At 39.2% G+C, this 21314-nt stretch overlaps 1 protein-coding gene across 5 annotated transcripts in view; it reads left to right on the forward strand.

Moving 5' to 3' along the window:
• epb41l4b (erythrocyte membrane protein band 4.1 like 4B) overlaps nucleotides 1-21314 on the forward strand; it is a 404010-nt gene that overhangs the window by 74362 nt on the left and 308334 nt on the right. For all 5 annotated transcript variants that reach the window (XM_039737615.1, XM_039737616.1, XM_039737617.1 and 2 more), the window contains exon 2: nucleotides 6345-6449. In XM_039737615.1, coding sequence (XP_039593549.1) covers nucleotides 6345-6449 — 105 coding nt within the window. The remainder of the gene's footprint in view (nucleotides 1-6344; nucleotides 6450-21314) is intronic.

A 21314-nucleotide genomic window follows, 5' to 3' on the forward strand; every position in this document is an offset into this window, starting at 1 on the left:
CACTACTTTAGCACTACTAATTTGTGGATAATTTCTAAATTAGTTCATGTGTGCCATTGTCAAAGAAGTTTTGGTTAACCACTAGGGATGGAAATGTTTACTAATATTGCAGTTGTATTCAGTTTTGATACTTGGGGTCTTAATTTGATTCAAAATTGATTCCAAATCTTTTTAACCATCAGTTCAACAATCATTTAGGGAAAGCGTGACAAGCATCTTTTATTTTGGGTTGGTTTTAAAATACTGTAACACAAAAATATGTTTTTCTGCCATGTTCATTTCACGCACACTTTAACTTGTTTAAAAGAAACAAATCAAGTTAATCAAGTTACAGGCAGCAAATCTGGACACCTCAGAGAGTTCACTGAGAGGATTAAACCTAGAGGGTGATAACAGGGCTCCATAATATAACTAACTTATTTACATATATGTCTAAAACAATTTAGAGAAGTTCTCAGACATTATATCAGCAATGTGTTTACACCTGTTTTTTTAATGTGGTATCATCTGATTGTAACTAATGTTAATACAGGTGTAGACAAATGTACAAGGCTTTAGCTACAAATTCTTACTTGTATTCCGACTACTGCTTTCGCAAACCTTTATGCATTGACACAAACCGTTTTTTGGATGGTCTTTGAAATCCCAGGACACAGTGTAATTGACTTTATTTTCTTCAGGTGCAGGTTTGTAATTTATCGTTATTTTTGTACCATTTCCTTCTTAGGAACTTTGTTTCTTTATCTTTTTTTTCCATCCTAATATCTACGTTGATACAAATATTGGATGCTCACATTTATTTTCATTTAGCTTGTTTATTTTGAAAGTAAAAGGCATTGGGTTGTCAAGTGTACTTTTATCCATATACCTCAAAGAACAGGGATGGAGTGGCATTCCTGAGTTGTAAAATACAGGAAATATCGCAGAGAACTGCAATGTGTTATTTTGAAGGACAGACCGCGATGTGTCACTATGCCCCAGTTTGCAAAGCACTAACAGATAAGTGCCAGCATGGTGTACCAGCCCCTTTTTAACCTTATGTATAACACATGCCCGGAGTGGTAACATGCCTTGGTCAATTCAACATGTGCTCAGCTCAGTAAAATCCCCCACAGACATAACGTAAAAGGTAGATGTTGTATATAGTTTGACATTATTTCTTTCTTATTTATACAATGCTTATCATATTCAATTAATTCCACTGGCCATGTACCTGTCAACAAGGAGCCTGTTAATGTCAATTCTGTATGTAAAAAGTTAAAGTAAACCACAATTCAATGTGTATTGCTTTTCATCTAAACCTTCCAAAACTTTCCAGTGGTACAAGATTACAGATCAAAGTGTTACATTCAAACCTGACTGAAGGTATTGTTTTCACATGATGTTCTACAGGGTGAAATTATATTTATAACCCAGATTCCCATTATTCATACTAGTTACCTTTTTGTATTCAAAAGATTACAGTTTCCTCTAAAATTGTGTTTTGCAGTGAACATTATATGTCATATACAGAAATGTACCCAGTTAGTTACATAGTACTTCTGAAACATCTGATTAACCAATGGGCTGCTGTGGCCCATCTACTTCAATGTTTGATGTGTTGTGCATTCAGAGATGCACTTCTGCATATCTCGATTATAACGAGTGATTTGAGTTATTGTTGCCTTTCTATCTGCTCACATTAGTCTGGCCGTTCTTCTTTGACCTCTGGCATTAACAAAATATTTTCGACCAGACAACTACCGCTCACTGGTTATTTTCCCTTTTTCTGACCATTTTCTGTAAACCTTAGAGGCGGATGTGTGTGAAAATCCCAGTAGATCATCAGTTACTGAAATTCTCAGACCACCCTGTCTGGTACAAACAACCATGCCATGTTTAATGTCACTTAAATCACCTTTCTTCACCATTGTTCTGCTCAGTTTGAACTTCACCAGTTCACCTTGATATTGTCTGCTTGCCTAAATGTATTGAGTTGCTGCCACGTATTTGGCTGATTAAATATTTACATTAACAAGCAGTTGAACAGGTGAACCTAATAAAGTGGCTTATGTGTATATGTATGTATGTACTGTGTATGTATGTATATGTGTGTGTGTATGTATATATATGTATGTATATACAGGTATATCTATACTAATAAAAGGCAAAGCCCTCACTGACTCACTCACTCATCACTAATACTCCAACTTCCCATGTAGGTAGAAGGCTGAAATTTGGAGGCTCATTCCTTACAGCTTACTTACAAAAGTTGGGCAGGTTTCATTTCGAAATTCTACGCGTAATGGTTATAACTGAAAGCTATTTTTCTCCATATACTGTAATGGAGTTGAGCATGATGGCCGTGGGGGGGCGGAGTTTCGTGTGACATCATCAACGCAGTACGTAGAAAACAAGGAAGAGCTCCAAAAAGCGCTGAAGAAAACATGCATTATACAATTGTCCAAGCAAGGTCTTCGACTGTAGCCTTAGGGATACAATGGCCATCCAAGCAATGATAAAGAAGTTTGCAAATTGGCTCACCACAGTAGACACATTTGCCTTACCTAGCAGATTCAAAGCTTGGTTACACCATCATGGCATCTTGCCCCATGACCTGTGGCCTCTGCTTGAGTACGAGGTAACTATGTCAACTCTAGAGACCCTGGAGAGGAAGATCAGTTGTTACGAAGGGCGGAGTGGTGGATCTGAGGCTAGCGATCTGCACTGGCAATCGGATGGTTGCTGGATCGAATCCCGTAAATACCAATAGGGACTCTGCTCTGTTGGGCCTTTCAGCAAGGCCCTTAACCTGTAATTGCTGAGCGCTTTGAGTAGTGAGAAAAGCGCTATATAAATGCAAAGAATTATTATTATTATTACCCCTGCATTTGGCTGGGTCTACCATGCAGTTTACACAATGCAGCACTGTTATAGGACAAGCAGTCAGTTCCAGCACTCCATAAGCAGCCTTGAAGAGGAGTTTAAAGTGTTATACTCAAGAGGTTCTGCTCTGTTGGGACTCCAGAGACTGTAGAGTAGTATCAGCAGGCATCATGGTGTGGACAGGTATTAGGTGGAAAGCCCAGGAAAGTCTGGAGCTAGCAGAGTCTCAATTGAAACAAGTCTCTGTTGGATGTTTGGCAACAGTGCGAGTGGATTTAGAAGCAATCTCACAACCTCTTATGACAAGGCCCATAGCAAGGACAAGTACCATCTAGTTCTGGAGGAGGTGCAGGCAGGTGTGGAGGAGGAGCGAATAAGTAGGATGGTGGACATGCAGTAGCAGGGTGTATGGACAAGGTGGGAAGGAGTGCTGGAGTGGAAATTAGCTTGGGGTGACATCTGGCAGACTGAACCACAACACGTTATGTTCATGGTTCAAGCTGTATATGACATCCTACCCAGCTCAATAAATCTACATACCTGGGGCAAGTGTGAGTGTTCAGTATGTTCTCTCTGCTCTGGGGGGCTTGCGGGAACATATTCTCAGTAGCTGCACAATAGCACTCGGTGAGGGCTGCTGGCAACATGACCATTTGCTGAATTCGGAGGAAGACACCATCTCTAAAGACATGGATAACAACCAGGTCATTCGCAGCCAGAGGGACATCACTATTGTCATGGTGGGAGAGCAGTAGCAGGCAGCCTACTCACCTCAGCAGTGGACTGGAAGCTGCACGTAGCATTGGGTATGCTGCTCAAGTTCCCAGACCATGTTACGCCAAATTGTTTTGAGGTCAGATGTGATGTTAACATCTGCCTCTTCAAGGCAGGTGCTCATAGTGGAGCTGACAATCTTTTGGGAGGACCACATTGAAGAGGCTAATGAACAAAAGCAGTCCAAGTACCATGATCTGGTGGAGCATTGCCAGAGGTGTGGCTGGAATGCTCATTGTGAGCCCATTGAGGTAGGGTGTAGAGGCTTTGCTCTCCTCTTGTTATGCAATGTCTACACACTGCTTGGCATCAAAGGAGTTTCAAAAATGATAGCCATAGAGTCTACCATAGAGGCTGCAGAGAGGACCTCCAGGTGGCTTTGTATCAGGACTTCCAAATCGTGGGTTATTGCTGCTGAGGTGCAAGGCAGGGCCTGATCAATCCTGGCTGGGTCACCTGAGCAAATCCTGATGTTGGGATACCCGAAACATCTGATGACCTTAGGAAGCATCACTGGTGAAGTGTCCCAGTGCATCCTATCTTTAAACTAACCTGTGATTTATTGGGTAGTAATTTCTCCTTATTATTCTTTCATTATACTTTCATAAATGTAGATTAGACAGAAAATAAACAGGCATGAATTGGATTAATACCATGCATCAGTCTTATCAGATGGATTTAGTGATGCTTCCATGTTAATTTTTGTGATGTTAAGTATGCACATAATGTCTCTAAGGCTACATTCACACCTCTGTGGTTCTATTCAGTATTTCAGCATCTGCACAGTGCAGGGAATCCATAGCACAGTAAAATCAATTACATTCGATAGGCCCATTCATATCACTGCAGAGGAGTGCAATATGGTTAATAAATGTGACAAGCTGCATTTACAAAGGCCCTTTAAAACTAATAATGGTATAAATGCAAAACTTTTTTTTTTTTTAAATCAGTAACCCTCACCTTTGTCCTTTCCTGTTTCCTACAGATCAAGTCAAGCACATGCATGTTCATAGTAACTATAATAACAAATAGCTACTTTATTTTTTGGTAATCTTTTATTTATAGAATGTCAACATAGATAAAAACTTGTTATAGACAATATACTGTATACTTCTCACTCATTACATGCACCAACACAGGAAGCTGGCACTTAAATACCCGTAATGCTGGGTAACTTAGTTTTTGTTTAAGAAAACTAGCATGTCAATGTATTCGGGAGAGGTCTATTTAGTCTTTTGACTGTTTTCCAGCTATACAAAATACCTTCTGTGCTTTGTGTCTCCAGTGCAAAAGTGAATCTTCATGTGGTGGAATGCAGGACTCTGCTGCAAACTCATTTGCACGGTAATCTTCACCAAAGCCTATTCACTCATTATCTTTTTTTTTTTTTTTTTTTCCTGGCAGCAGTGAGCGTAGGGAATTTCTGAACAAGTTTTTTCCTTTACATGTATTTGCTCCCTGAGCATGATGCAATAGGATATTCAAATAATGATTTCAGTATTTGGTTGCTGACATCCCAAGAGTTTATACATTTATTCAACTGCATCTGCACACCTGACTGCACGAGTACATAGCAAACAGGCTTGTATGGCAAATGGTGGTTGTTTTATACTTAAGCAATTGCAGCATACTTCACCCATGTTCATGTCAGCTGTTCCTCAAAAGCATTTGTGTATGTTTTTTTGTAGCTGCAACATAGACACTAATCAATTCTGCAGATAACTCCTGTTGACTTAACTCTTGTCTGTGCTCACCAATGTGTATCTGCATTAGTGTAAAGTTTAAATTGGCATTCATGGTGGCAGTTGAAAAAAACAACTTATCCTACTTTTGGCTTAAGACGTTCTAGTTTCATAGTCAAAACGATGTGATATGAAGTACAAATATTGTCTTCTTGTATCTATCTAAATAGCAGGAGTAACGAAAAGGTATATTAGGTGCAGCAATACAGCAAAATTACATTTTTTGGTGCAAGTTTAAATTAACTGTACATTGTTAGCATTTCTAATTGTAAGTGAAGACAATTTTAGTAATGAATTAAGTTAACCTAATTAAAGTAAGCAGTTTTGTTTAAGCTAAATGTCCACTGCCCTCTTTTTTTTTTTTTATAAATATCTCAGCACTTTGCTGTTTCCTTGTAATTGAGAAAAAAATTATATATATATATATATATAATATGAATGCAAAAAAATGCTCCATTACTGTTTTTCTCACCTCTCATGTCAGTTTAATCTTTTTCAGCAGGAAAGGTTGAAATAAAGTTTGTCTTAGTGTTTTACTCCTATGATGGTCATTTGTATTATGGAAATGTTTTTAATAATTTTAATAATAGTAAATAAAATACAAAAGTCAGAGGTTAGTAATTTCTTATAGATTAAATGGAAGTTCAGTTTTTAAATGTGTGTTTATAATGTTGAAAAAAGTTATAAACTTGAATTTGTTTAAAATTTAAATTTTTATATGAGAAATGCATTTTGTACTGTTTTCTCGTTATTTGCTAAAGGTGGTTACAGGTTTCTTATTATTAATATTATAAATGTTATATGTGGACATTTTTAAAGAAAAGAGACTTTTTAGTTAGTTTTTTATTTTTTATATTTACTTATTTATGCTGGTGTACAATATTTATGCCTTCATTTGAAAGACAAAATTAATTTTATCTTTCTTCAGTCAAGGCTGATGAGTTACACCATTTTATTTTGCAGAAACATGCTAAAGGCCAAGATCTTTTCAATCAAATTTTGTACCATTTGGATCTAATAGAATTGGACTATTTTGGTTTACAGTACATGGACACATCCCAGGTTTCTGTAAGTATTGCATGGACTTAAGTTGTTTTAAGAGAAGAGTATACACTCACCTAAAGGATTATTAGGAACACCATACTAATACGGTGTTTGACCCCCTTTTGCCTTCAGAACTGCCTTAATTCTACGTGGCATTGATTCAACGTGCTGAAAGCATTCTTTAGAAATGTTGGCCCATATTGATAGGATAGCATCTTGCAGTTGATGGAGATTTGTGGGATGCACATCCAGGGCACGAAGCTCCCGTTCCACACATCCCAAAGATGCTCCATTGGGTTGAGATCTGGTGAGCGAGGGGGCCATTTTAGTACAGTGAACTCATTGTCATGTTCAAGAAACCAATTTGAAATGATTCGAGCTTTGTGACATGGTGCATTATCCTGCTGGAAGTAGCCATCAGAGGATGGGTACATGGTGGTCATAAAGGGATGGACATGGTCAGAAACAATGTTCAGGTAGCCCATGGCATTTAAACGATGCCCAATTGGCACTAAGGGGCCTAAAGTGTGCCAAGAAAACATCCCCCACACCATTACACCACCACCACCAGCCTGCACAGTGGTAACAAGGCATGATGGATCCATGCTCTCATTCTGTTTACGCCAAATTCTGACTCTACCATTTGAATGTCTCAACAGAAATCGAGACTCATCAGACCAGGCAACATTTTTCCAGTCTTCAACTGTCCAATTTTGGTGAGCTCGTGCAAATTGTAACCTCTTTTTCCTATTTGTAGTGGAGATGAGTGGTACCCAGTGGGGTCTTCTGCTGTTGTAGCCCATCCGCCTCAAGGTTGTGCGTGTTGTGGCTTCACAAATGCTTTGCTGCATATCTCGGTTGTAACGAGTGGTTATTTCAGTCAAAGTTGCTTTTCTATCAGTTTGAATCAGTCGGCCCATTCTCCTCTGACCTCTAGCATCAACAAAGCATTTTTGCCCACAGGACTGCCGCATACTGGATGTTTTTCCCTTTTCATACCATTCTTTGTAAACCCTAGAAATGGTTGTGCGTGAAAATCCCAGTAACTGAGCAGATTGTGAAATACTCAGACTGGCCCGTCTGGCACCAACAAACATGCCACGCTCAAAATTGCTTAAATCACCTTTCTTTCCCATTCTGACATTCAGTTTGGAGTTCAGGAGATTGTCTTGACCAGGACCACACCCCTAAATGTATTGAAGCAACTGCCATGTGATTGGTTGATTAGATAATTGCATTAATGAGAAATTGAACAGGTGTTCCTAATAATCCTTTAGGTGAGTGTATGTTGCTATTTGTACTTAGAAACTGGATAATTAAGTCTTAAAATATTATATTTTTATAGAAATAATACACTAAACTGTATCTATTAGTTAGGAATAAATGGTACTGAAGATAAAGTAGAGTGTCTAGTTTAATCAATTGTAACAATAGCAATGGCTTAATTTAAGCCTTTTGTGTTTCCTTCTACATCTTTGATATTGTTTATGATGCTCATATGTTATATGTATATAGTTTACCAGGAACTGTCCCAGTTAGTTTTTGCCTACATGGTTATTGGAACTACAGTAAGTGTAAAATAAGCATAGATATTAATTCAACCAATATATTATCAATATATACATCAAAATAAGCAAACATTTTTAACAAAATAATATTGTTAATAATAAATACAACAAGAACACCATCATTTGAAGGTGTCGCCACAGTTACATTTATTTGCTTGGCAGATACTTTTATCCAAAGCAACTTAGAACAGAGGTAAACATATTCAAGTAACATACGGCTAGGGCCTGTTTGTTCAGCAAGTGTGGTAGGACAGGTAACAAAAGATGTCAGGTTGGGGAGCATGCACTGGTACAGCATGTTGCTGCACCCACCACACGACAAAACAACTTGGGATCTTGGTTGGAAATCCCCTAGGCAAATACGCGGTCCAGTCCCACCCGGAAATGACCCACTTTCTGCCGCTCTCAGGTGTTACGTGGGCACCCCCTTGGCCTGGTCTAGCCACTCGGGTCCTCAACAGTGAGGATCCTGAGAGCCAGATCACCCTTGGGGAATCGCGCCACATGGCTATAGCGCTGTAACCGACGCTCCCTCATAATGCAGGTAATGTGCCTCATTTGGGACTTTGTCTCAGGTTACTGGATAGCGTCCATGTCGCGCAACCATATAGCAAGACCGGAAGCACCAAGACTCTAAAGACTTGGACCTTCATCCTTTTGTATAAATATTGGGAGAGACATTCACCCATTTCCAGCAACCTTATGACCCCCCACATGCTCTCCCAATCTGTCTACTGACATCATAGGAAGTGTCACCAGAAACATGAATGTTGCTGCCGAGGTAAGTAACCCTCTCAACAAGGTCCATACTCTCTCCACAGACGGACACACTACTGATAACTGTGCCTACGAGGTCATTAAAGGCCTTGATCTTGGTTTTTATCCAGGACACTCAAACACCTCGCTCAGCTCAAGAGCCTCGCTCAGCTCAAGAGCCTCCATTAGAGCCTCCGTTGACACTGCAAACATCACATCATCGTCGGCAAAGTCAATATCAGTGAATCTTTATTTGCCAACAGATACCCCACAGCCACTGGACCTCACACCCTTGCCCAGTCCAAGCAAGAGTAGAAGCAAGAACACACCCCTGACAAACCCCAGAATCAACTGGGAAAAACCCAGAGGTTCTGCCTCCACTCTGCACAGCACTCACAGTACCAGTGTACAGCCTGGCCATAATATCCAGCAACCTTTAGGGGATTCTGCAGTGTCTCAGGATGTCCCACGTTGCGCCTTGATTAACTTAGTCGAATGCTTTATGAAAATCGACAAAGTCTGCAAAAAAAGTGCTGATATTCGCGTTTGTGCTCCATGAGAACCATCAGTGCCAGGATGTGGTCGATGGTAGACTTCCTAGGTGTAAAACCAGACTACTCCAGTTGCTGGTAGGTGAGCAAGTATTCACAGGTCCTATTGAGAACGGCCCTAGCAAGGACCTTACCAGGTACCGACAGCAGTGTTATCTTATCCCCCTGTAGTTACCACAACCCAGGCAATCACCCTTCCCTTTCCAGATAGGGATGACAAGTCCCGTTTTCCAGTCAGTTGGGATGACGCCAGTCTCCCAAATGGTAGCAAAGATTGCTTGCAGTGCCAGGAGATCAGCCTTGCCACCAGCCTGTAGAAGTTCGCCCCGGATACCACAGATCCCTGCAGCTTTCTCTACCCTCAGCTGGTTCACCACCTGTGCAATCTCAGTGGGACTTGGCGGCTCACTGCTAATTGGAGGATTAGGCTCAAGAACCGTGGACCCAGAGGTATCCAACGTCCTATCCGGAAGATCAGCTTTAAACAGCTGCTTAAAGTAGCCCTTCCAGCAGGTCATAACTACAGTGTCATCCGTAAGGACCGTTCCATTTTTCGCCCTGACTGCGACTCCAAGGAACAGATTCGAATGTGCGTTCTCGGAGCCCTCGCATCCATTTTTCTCAGTTCCCTGTACTGTCACTCCTCTCAATGATATCCAGAGTTCCCTGCAAGATGAAACACCTCCTTCTGGGAACACTGGTAACCCTAAGCAGCCTTCAGGGTCTTTGTCATGGAAGGTCTCCCACATCACATTAGGATCAGCGAATGTAATAACTAATAAATTTGCATTCATAAATTAACAATCGATAAAGCAATTAACCGTAATATAACAAATCCACCAACAATATTAAAGATCACAAAGTATTTTTTAATTCAATCAGTTAGACAGATATTTACAAAATAGGTGGGTTTTCAATTGCTTCTTAAATATGTTGAAGGAGTCAGCGGTTCTGATGGAGGTGGGCAGCTTGTTCCATCAAGTAGGAACTACACAGGAAATTGAGACTTGATACCATAAAGAGGAGGCATTACCAGACGATGTTCACTGGTTACTTGACAACTCTGACAACCAGCAATGCTAGAGCTAGGCAAAATTGTAATTAAGTGATAAATGTGCATTTTGGAGTACCATTTTATTTTATCTGAATTTAAAGTTGTAAAATATAGTCACAAACTTTTACAAAAATTATTTGTTTGATAACATTATTTACAAATTTATTTTTATTTCTGGGACGGCATAGTGGTGCAGAGGGTAATGCTGTTGTCTTACAGAAATAGCACCTTGGGTTTGTTTATATGGAGTTTGTAAATTTTCTCCACGTGTGTTTGGGTTCTCTAGCTTCTCAGCCACATCCTCAAAGACATGCTGTTTAACACTAGAATTACCAGAGCCTACGAACAAATGTGTAGATAAGGCCCACCTTAAATCTGTTTGCACCTTTTCTGTCAGCGTCTTTTGTCCTGTAAATGTGCTGATAAAGACAAGCAGCCTTGTATCCCATCCCCCACCGCCGCAGAACATGCACAATGTTCTCCCAGCTCATGCCTTGATTGATTATCTGGGATTGAAGTGCTGGAGTTTTAGAGAGGAAATAATAGATTGTTATTTGGAACACATGCATTTCATGTATGTTCCGTTTCTACAATAATCTGTGTAAACACATTGTTAAAACAGAAACTTTTTCATATTTTAGTAGCAAATGACAAAGTGTTGGCATAAACTATATAATGTGTGAAGCCTGCAGTCCAAAGATCAAATAAATACTTTCACAAAAGGTTCAAGGACGATACAACAGCTTCCATGGCGTAGCGGTAAGATTTGCTGACTTGTAATCAAGAGTCCCCGCTTCGATCTCGACTGATACCTATATTTGCCATTTTCAGTAGTGAGCTGCTCTTATTGTTAATATTATACAGTACACACATACATTTGGTTTGCATCTGTAACAGACGGTGTACATTTATAGGACTTGTAAAAGTTACCTTTTTTTTTCACTTTTATTCTCTCAGTCATAATCACGATACATACTACTGCCCTAGGGATCCGACGTTGTTAGTTTTTATTTGAAACTGGGAGTAACTGTAGATGCGAGTGGTGTTTTGAGGCAATGGAAGTGGACATTCTCTGATCTGAAGGGATAAAAGCTGACACACAACCGCCAATGAATCTGCCTTCTTCGTATCTCACCGTCACTTGATTTTTTTTTTGTTCAGTTTTATTGAGTGTTCCTGCTCACGCTGAATTAGTGTGCACCTTATGGTCCATGATGTCAAAAAAAACAAAAAAAAAAAGAGACATAGGTATATATGATATTTGAAATTGTTCATTTTATGACCTGTATAGTACATTTTGGGAAACATTGTGGCACGGATGCAACATTATTCATATTCATTTGCATAACATCTTGCAGTTGTAATCAGTGACCGAGTGTTTCGCGTGTTTTTTTTTCTTTTCCAATCTTGCAAGTGTCCACATTACTGTGTGGTGGAGTTTCTTTTGTACTCCAGGGCATGCAGAGGAAAGAATAGTACAGAGAGGTCAGTTCAGCGCTATGTGCAATCATCAAATTCAAATGTTAACAGTTCACACACACGCAAGGACCGTCCTTCCTACATTTACGACATGTGTACCGGTTGCAATGCGCACACTTCTCTCTATGCTATGGTTCCTATTTTGATTGAGAGATTAAAACTGAAAAAAAGCTAACTTTTACAAGTACAATAAATTTATACCCAATGTCCCATATATTTGTCTTTCTTTTTTTCTCCTTGATGCGTTGACATCATGCACCAGAAGAAATGAGCTTTTTCAGTACGCCCAAGAGCACGCAGGTGGCCAGTTGCTGTGTGCTACAACATGCTGGCAGCGATCAATGCACATATACTGTGCAAGGCATGCACGGGGGCCACTGAGAAAAGAATCAATCAATCAATCAACATTTATTTATATAGCACATATTCATACAAAAAAATGTAGCTCAAAGTGCTTTACAAAATGAATAGAGAAATAGAAGACACAATAAAAGATAAACATAAGTCAACATTAATTAACATAGAATAAGAGTAAGGTCCGATGGCCAGGGTGGACAGAAAAAACAAAAAAAAACTCTAAAGGCTGGAGAAAAAAATAAAATCTGTAGGGGTTCCAGACCAAGAGACCGCCCAGTCCCCTCTGGGCAATCTACCTAACATAAATCAAACAGTCCTCTTTGTATTTAGGGTTTTCATGGAAGGACCTGATGATGATGGTCACGTAGACTTCTGGCTTTCAGTCCATCAATCAAAGAAGAGTATTCATGGCTCACTTTGCAGAGGATCTTCGTCATCGCATCTTACTAGAAAAGGCGATGGAAAAAGAAAAGGAGGATGCAACATCGACAAGCTTCTGTTCCAAGACAGCCGCTTTCCCTAAGAAAGTAAACTGTCAGTGTCAGGTGCCCTTTCAATGTAATAGGAACCACAGCATAGAGAGGTGTGCACATTGCAACAGGTACACATGTCGTAAATGTATGAAGGACGGTTCTTGCGTGTGTGTGAACTGTTAACATTTGAATTTGATGATTGCATATAGCGCTGAACTGACCTTTCTCTACTATCCTTTTCCTACTGCATGTCCGGGAGTACAAAAGAAACTCCAACATACAGCAACGTGGACACTGGCAAGATTGGGGGAAAAGAAAAAAAAAATGTGAAACACTCAGCCACTGATTACAACCGCAAGATGTTATGTGAATTAATATGAATAATTATGCATCTGTGCCACAATGTTTTCCGAAATGTACTATACAGGTCATAAAATGAATAATTCCAAATATCATATATACCTATGTCTCTCTTTTTTTTTTTTTGACATGATAGACCATAAGGTGCATACTAACTCAGCGTGAGCAGGAACAAAAAAAAATCAAGTGACGGTGAGATACGAAGAAGGCAGATTCACCAGCGGTTGTGTGTCAGCTTTTATCCCTTCAGATCAGAGAATATCCAGTTCCATTGCTTCAAAACACCACTCACATCTACAGTTACTCCCAGTTTTAAATAAAAACTAACAGCGTCAGATTCCAAGTGTGGTAATATATATCGTGATTGTGACTGACAGAATAAAAGTGAAAAAAAACGAAAAGAAAGAAACGGTATATATAGGTGTCAGTCGGGATCGACCCGGGGACTCATGATTACAAGTCAGCAAATCTTACCGCTACGCTATGGAAGCTGTTTTATCGTGCTTGAACCTTTTGTGAAAGCGTTTATTTGATCTTTGGACTTCAGGCTTCACACATTATGTAGTTTATGCCAACATTTTGTCATTTACTACTAAAATAAGAAAAACGTTTCTGTTTTAACAATATGTTTACACAGATTATTGTAGACACGGAACACACATGAAAGGCAAATAACATGTTCTAAATAACGATCTGTTATTTCCACTCTAAAACTCCTGCACTTCACTCCCAGATAAACAAGCTTGGAGAACATTGTGCACGTTCTGTGGCTGTGGGGGATGGGATACCAGGCTGCTTGCTGCTTGTCTTTATCGGCACGTTTACAGGACAAAAGACGCTGACTGAGAGGTGTGAAAGGATTTAAGGTGGGCCGGATCTACAAGTTTTTTCGTAGGCTCTGATAATTCTAGTGTTAAATTAAATGGCAATTCCAAATTGGCTTTGTATGTTTGTGAGTGGGTCTTAGAATGATCTATAACACTTTCAAGAGCCGATTTGTCTCTTTAGAACTCAGAATTGGATTAAGTGGTCTTGTGACTATATTAAGATTGTTTTGTGTGACCTGCGGCCATTTAAAAATTAAAATCAACTGTTTCTGAGCAATTAATAATGTAGATTGAAGAAAGGTTTCCAAATTTTCACAGCAATAATAATGTCCACTTCATGCAATGTATTATTATTGTTATTATTATTATTATTATTATTATTGTTTAGCTGTCTCATTTATTCAAGGTGACTTGCTAGAAAAAAAATTGAAATTTGTGTTCAATGAACTGCTTATAAATGTCTATTTTTATTGTTTAAACCCTAAATATGCCCCCAAAACACTTTAATTTCAAACTTAGCTTAATACATTACCCTAAAAAAAGAATGTAAAGGTAAACTGTATACTGTACAGTACTCTACTGTTCTGTCTCCCGGAGTGCTAGAATGTAAAATATTAGTTACCTCTAATATGTACTGTAATTCATGCAAACACGTTTTCTTTGGTATGCCCTGTCGTTTTGTTTGGTTTAAGTAGGGTAAATACAGTAATAATTTAGTTTAATAAAAATACAGTAAAATGTATGGGTACTCACCAATAATGAATGATATTGATTGAAGATGATGATGTTGATGAATTAGTTGTGCAGTACGATGAAGGTATGTAATGAAGATAATGACTGCACAGCAAAGCAGAGGATTTATAGCTCCTCGGGTGGCGCCTCTTGTTCAGGCACTTCAGGAGGAGTCGTATGTTCTGATGGGGTCTACTTCTGGTGGAGTTTCATGCTGGCTTTTCTTGATAGGTTTGAGGTATCATTGTGATGGGAAGTTGCTGTTGTTGTTTCTTCATAGTGGCAAGGAGGGTTTTATATGTCTGAATGGCAGCATCGATGCCATTATTTACTTTGAGAGCCCGAACCATATAGGAATCCCATGCTTAGGTTCATTGCCAGAAGCCTTTGAAGGTGCAGGTCATTCGGATGGCATCTAAGGGCTTTAAGAAGAACAAAACGAAAAACACAAGAACACAATGCAAAACACCAGAGACAGCTCCACGCGGTAAACTGTTATGATGCATGAATGCTGAGCTGCATCTGACAGAGATGCGTCACAGGGCAGCAGTTAATCAGCAGCAAGGAGAAATGGAATGACACTCTCGGATTGACTACTTTCAAACCTCCTGCCTCTGAGTATAGGGGTACAGTATTTCACCATTCCAAGCCATGTTTTCCTCTATGGTTGCTTTGTGTTATATCTACAGTACTAAAAAATGTATACAGTCTGTATATCTATAAAATCTGTGTAAACACATATTTTATATGTATATTTAGCTGAATTTACGTTAATATTTGTTACAAAATTAGTAAATTATATTGTTCTTAATTTAGCATTAAAACTCATGATAAATTATATAGTGCAACGAAAAAAGCCCTAAAAAATTGCGGAGGATATTTGTGTTTTCTGTAAACAAGTAATAGTTAGGTTCTAAGGAAAATCCGCAAACAAGTGAGACTGCGAACTCTGAACTGCGACTTTGTGGGGGTCAACTGTACATCATTTTACAGGGTTATACAGTGAGTCTGAGGCTGGAACTGGATCAGTTACTTGCTTCTAAGTTTAAAAAAAAATTCACTACACCGTACTACCTGTCTAAGTAAACATCAGTTTAAAAATACAAAACATCTGCAGTGCACAACGATTGGGCCATTGTTAAATGTAAAACTAATGTTAAATTAAGATCAATTAAGATCAAAGTTTCAAGAAAATTTATAATAGGAATATTTATGATATAAATTTATGGAGGATGCATTATTATTCTTGCAGTTGAGCAAAATTATTTGATGTACTGACTGTGTAGTATAGAAAGTTACATTAATTTTGTTATTGGTTGTCTAATCATATCTACTGTTTCTACAAACATTTCTGGGATGATTACAAATACAACCCGAATAGATAAACCTTTTTTTGAGTGAAGATATTTTATTAATTTAGAACATTCCCCAAACATATGACCTAAGTAGGCCAAAGCTACATGGCATCATGCATTTCCTGTTATACTGTATTTTCAGTAATGTTACTCGGGAGAGATCTGGTCAATTAAAATTTTAGCATGTGTTGTGAACACTGGTGAGGAATAAATGTTATGCATAATCAAATTCTAGTCATCTAAAATACTGATTGAGCACAGTCTCCTTCCCAGTGTTGTCTAATATCCAGCACTGATATTAATTGATAAATAGCATAAGTATTCCCAGCAGAGCAGAATTTATTCAAAATGTTTGAAGAGTGTGGTTGGGAAAGTAATGTCGGCTTTGGTAAGCTTGCCAATGCAGGCAATCCACTTACATATGCATAGTTTTATATTTATTTATTTGATTTATTTTATTGAAATCACACAACATTCCATACAAATAAATCAATTTTTACAAAAATAAGATTGAAGAAAAAATCAACCCCTACCCCTGAGAGAGAGAGCTAAGCCAGATGAGTAAAACTTAAAGCTGGTAAAAATAAGTAAGTAAATGGATGAATTAATAAGTGAATATAGATAAATGGAGATGAAAAAACAAGTGGAGAGAATCTGCTTCCTCACAGCTTTAAAAGCTTATTCTAAAATGTTATTGATTAGATCCTTTTGAAAAAGTTCTGTGCAGGTCCTCTTAAGTACGAATTTGATTCCAGTTTCAAATAGTATATAACATCAGTTACCCACTGACTTGGAATAGGAGAGTTAGGATTTTTCCAGTTGAGCAAAATAAGTCTACGTGCCAATAGTGTAGTAAAGGCAATTACAGTTTATTTGTCCTTCTCCACTTTAAACCCATCTGGGAGTACACCAAACACAGCTGTTAATAGGTTAGGAGGGATTGTGACACCAAGGCTGTCTGATAGGCATTTAGCACCAGAATTACCAGAGCTTACAAGAATCCTCGTAAATCCGGCCCACCTTAAATCCATTCTCGCCTCTCCATCAGTTTCTTTTGTCCTGTAAATGTGTTGATGAGCAACAAGCAGCCTGGTATCCCATCCCACCGCTGCAGTTCAATTCGCAAAGAAGTTTCTCGGTGCTCAGTGTTTACCTTCAAGTGAAGTGCTGGAGCTTTATAGGGTAAAAAAAGTACATCATCATTTGAAATACATACATTTCATGTGTGTTCCATATCAACAACAATCTATGTAAAATGTAGTTAACACAGAAATGTTTTTCATGTTTTAGTAATAATTGAAAAAATGTAGACATGAAATGTATAAGATGTGAAGCCTGAAATACAAATATGAAATAAACACTTTTACAAAAGGTACAAGTATAACAAAACAAGTGCACTTTTATTCAAGAATTTAACCGAAGAGAAAAGAAATCAGGTTACAGTAGGCTGTTGATATGACAGCTTGCGTGCTGCAATGCTAAGAACTGCTCACTCCCAATCAAGAGGTTGCGTTTCTATATCAGCTGCTTCCCAAATTTACCATTTTCAGTAGTGAGCTGCTCTTATTGTTAATATCATACAAGAAAAGAATACATTTGATTTGCGTCTGTAAATTTATAGTTAGCGTTTTTTTTCCAGTTTTATTCTCTCTCTCTCTCTCACGTTCAAGCTCCCACACACCCCCTGGATCTGACGCCGTTTTCAGATAGACGTGGTATAACAAACAAACTTGTTTTGTTACATCCTCTCTTTATTTGAAAACCGTGTCAGATCTTGTATGCGAACGAGACTGGGAAAACGTGGACGTGGATGTGAGTGGTGTGTGTGACTGAGTAAGACTGTGGATGTGAATTTTTTTTATTCGGTTTTATTCTTGAGTGCTCCTGCTAACACTGAATTAGTATGCACCTTCTGATCCATGATGTCAAAGAAGCACTGACAAAAAAGAGAGACTTGGGTACATATGACATTTGGAATAATTCATTTTATGACCTGTATTGTACATTTCGGAAAACATTGTTGCACTAATGCAACATTATATTCATTTGCATACCTTCATGCGGTTGTAGTTAGTGACTGCGTGTGTTTTTTTCTTCTGAACTTGTTGCTGCATGTTGGTATTTCTTTTGAACTCCAGGAGATGCAGAGGGCAGCATAGTACAGAGAGGTTAGTTCCGCGCTATATATAATCATCAGATTCAAATGTTAACAGTTCCCACACACACCCAAGGACTGTCTTTACAACATGGGAGTGAAGTGCTTGAGTTTTAGAGTGGAAATAATAGATCGTTATTTGGAACATGTTATTTGCATTTCATGTGTGTTCCATTTCTATAATAATCTGTATAAACACATTGTTAAAACAGAAAAGTGTTTTCATATTTTAGTAGTAAATGACAAAATGTTGGCATAAACTATATAATGTGTGAAGCCTGAAGTCCAAATATCATATAAACACTTTCACATAAAGTACAAGTGTAACAAAACAAGTGTGCTTTTATTCAAACTGATATATATAACTGAAGAGAAAAGAAAGCAGGCTATGGTAGGCGGTTGATGTGACAGCTTGCGTATTGCAATGCTAAGAACTGCTGACTCCCAATCAAGAGGTTCTGAGTTCGATGCTGGCAGCTTCTCAAGTTTACCGTTTTAAGTGGAGAGCTTCTATTATTGTTAATATTGTACAATAAAAACATACATTTGATTTGCGTATGTAACAGCCGCTGTAAATTTATTGTGCTTGTCAAAGTTAGCGTTTTTTTATTCAGTTTTATTCTCTCAGTCGCATTCATGCTCTCCCTGATCTGACACTGCTGTTTTCAAATAAAGATGCGCTACAGCAGAGGCGAACTCAGATCGGAGAAAGAGAACAGAAGCCCTCCCCGCAAGAAACGTCCACTCACGTATAAGAACAACGCAGGTGCACCAAGCGTAAAGGTGAAAGATGGCACCGTTTGGATACAGGAAAAAGTCCAGCGTCATCCTGCCAATGATCTGTCCTTCAAAGAAACAGCATGGCTTACAGAGCTCGCCAACGCTACACCGTCCAGATCTGAACACTAGCGTGCTGTATGTGCCCAAAAAAAGTCTTAACTGCATTCTCGTACCATTGCTCACGTACTAAAGTGTCAGCAGGTATTTTTCATGGCATTACATATGTAATTTGCGAGCATGCCCTTGATGATCAAACAGAGGAAGCTCTGTAGTATATTTGTGACTTTATGCTGTAGGAAGATAAGTAAATAAATCAAGATAAGTAACATTCGATCTGGCTTTTATATAAGTAACATATAAATGCTTCTTATATAAAGACCATCACAAAACATAATCACAAACATGAGTTTGCACGCTACGTTGGCGAGCTCTGTAAGCTATTCTGTTTCTTTGAAGGACAGGTTATTGTCAGGATTACGCTGGACTTCGTTCTGTATTCAAACAGTGCCATCTTTCGCCTTTATGCTTGGTGCAGCTGCGTTGTTCTTATATGTGAGTGGACGTTTCTTGCGTGGAGGGCTTCTGTTCTCTTTCTCCGATCTGAGTTCACCTATGTTATAGCGCGTCTTTATTTGAAAACAGCCGTGTCAGATCAGGGTGAGCATGAATGTGACAATGGGGCATTTTCAGAAATAACAATAGTGTTGTACTTGCAAGATTTAATTGTAGGGAAAAAAATTGTTATCTACAAAGAAATAATCAATTCTTGAGTAGCAATTATGAACCGGTGAGTAGAAGGAATATGCTCTTGAGTTTGGGTTTAGAAATCTCCAGGAGTCTGATAGATGGTCATCAGTTACAAACTGTGTAATTGTCTTTGCAGTGTTAGATGTCATCACCCCTGTGACAGGAGACCTACCGTAGATCCCGGAATACGAGCCGACTCGGTATATTAGCCGACCCCCTTCTCTACCTACTAAATTACATGTATTTGCCGATGACTGGTATTTAAGCCGACCCCCTTCTCCAAGCAAAATTTTCTAAATTTCCTTAAAAGTGTCTCTTCAGGTATATTTATCATGTTTATCAGCGAGAATTTGAGACTGCCGGCATTTTTGATGGAAACCAGGAAGTGATTGTGGAGACGTTTGGTAAAATGAAACCTTTGTGTGGTGGGTGGATTTCCGAAGACTCGTTATAAATTTGATTAACTTAAATACGCAATACAGTGGACTCTTGACTTACCAACTTAATTCGTTCGCGAAGGTTAACCATAATGCGTTCCGAACCTCCCACTGCAACATTTACTTAACTTTTTCATAATAAAAAAGGGTTGTATAATGTGCATAATTTACCAAAACACCAATAATTTTTCTAATGTGCTAACCAAAAAGTTATAAAAAGTGCCTAGTGTCGCAGTAGGGGGCAGTAGTGCTCCCTTGAACCCTCAGGTACCACGCCAAACACCTGGTAAAAGTGCTACAATTATTCTTTTTATTATAACAATGTGCACTAAGCACCTTTTCTATTTTATCGGCGGATCATTCAGTCACATCCCGTCCCTCTTTACTTTCCAGAATAGCTGGTGCTGCTTGCCTGCCTCCCCCTTCCCCTTCATGGAGCTCGATTCCATTGCGGAAATGCTGACCTCACCTCTGGACTGTTGCCGACCTTCTCCTTCCCATAATCCGTTTGGGGAAATCATGTGCCCCTTTTCGGCAAATGAAAGGTGACCCTCCTGGTCATATGATCGACTGTAGTCCTTTAGTTGCTCCCAGCCAGCTCCGGGATAGATCACATGACTTTTTTCGTCAAATAGGATTCCTTGTTGTCGACTCCTAGATGGGCTAGTCGCTTTGTCATCGCGGCCATCTTGACTAGGTGGGAAGTATTTCTCCGACTCATCGTCAGAAACGAAAAGACAGGCCAAATAGGAATAATAAATCCCCGGCGCAGCGGGCATTTCTTCGGCACCTACCTCTGAACCTTGACTACGGTTTTCCAGTTCATATAGGTAGTCTTTTGTGTCCGATGTCCGGCAGCCATCCCGCTGCCGTAACGCACGTGCCCTTTCGGCTTCAATCATTGCCCGGTCTTCCTCGCTTCCCGTCAGGTATGTCCATGTACTCGCGGCATCATCTAGGGGCTGTTCCTTTGGGCGATCCACATTCTTCCTCCCAGATTTTTTCCCCATGGCGTACCAAGGTCTAGACAGGCTTTCTAATGCAGCGCTCTTTGTAGAGGGTAGCGTTTCTACCGTCGGACGTTCGAGCGGGACCTTCTTAGGGTCGTCTGCGTACACAAAATTTGTTTTAAATGCAGGTCCCCTGCCAACAGACGGCCAGAGAATCCTGCTGACTACGCCAGTGTCGCAGTAGGGGGCAGTAGTGCTCCCTTGAACCCTCAGGTACCACGCCAAACACCTGGTAAAAGTGCTACAAT

Source organism: Polypterus senegalus, chromosome 15 (genome assembly GCF_016835505.1).
Source record: "Polypterus senegalus isolate Bchr_013 chromosome 15, ASM1683550v1, whole genome shotgun sequence".
Classification (NCBI taxonomy): Eukaryota; Metazoa; Chordata; class Cladistia; order Polypteriformes; family Polypteridae; genus Polypterus; species Polypterus senegalus.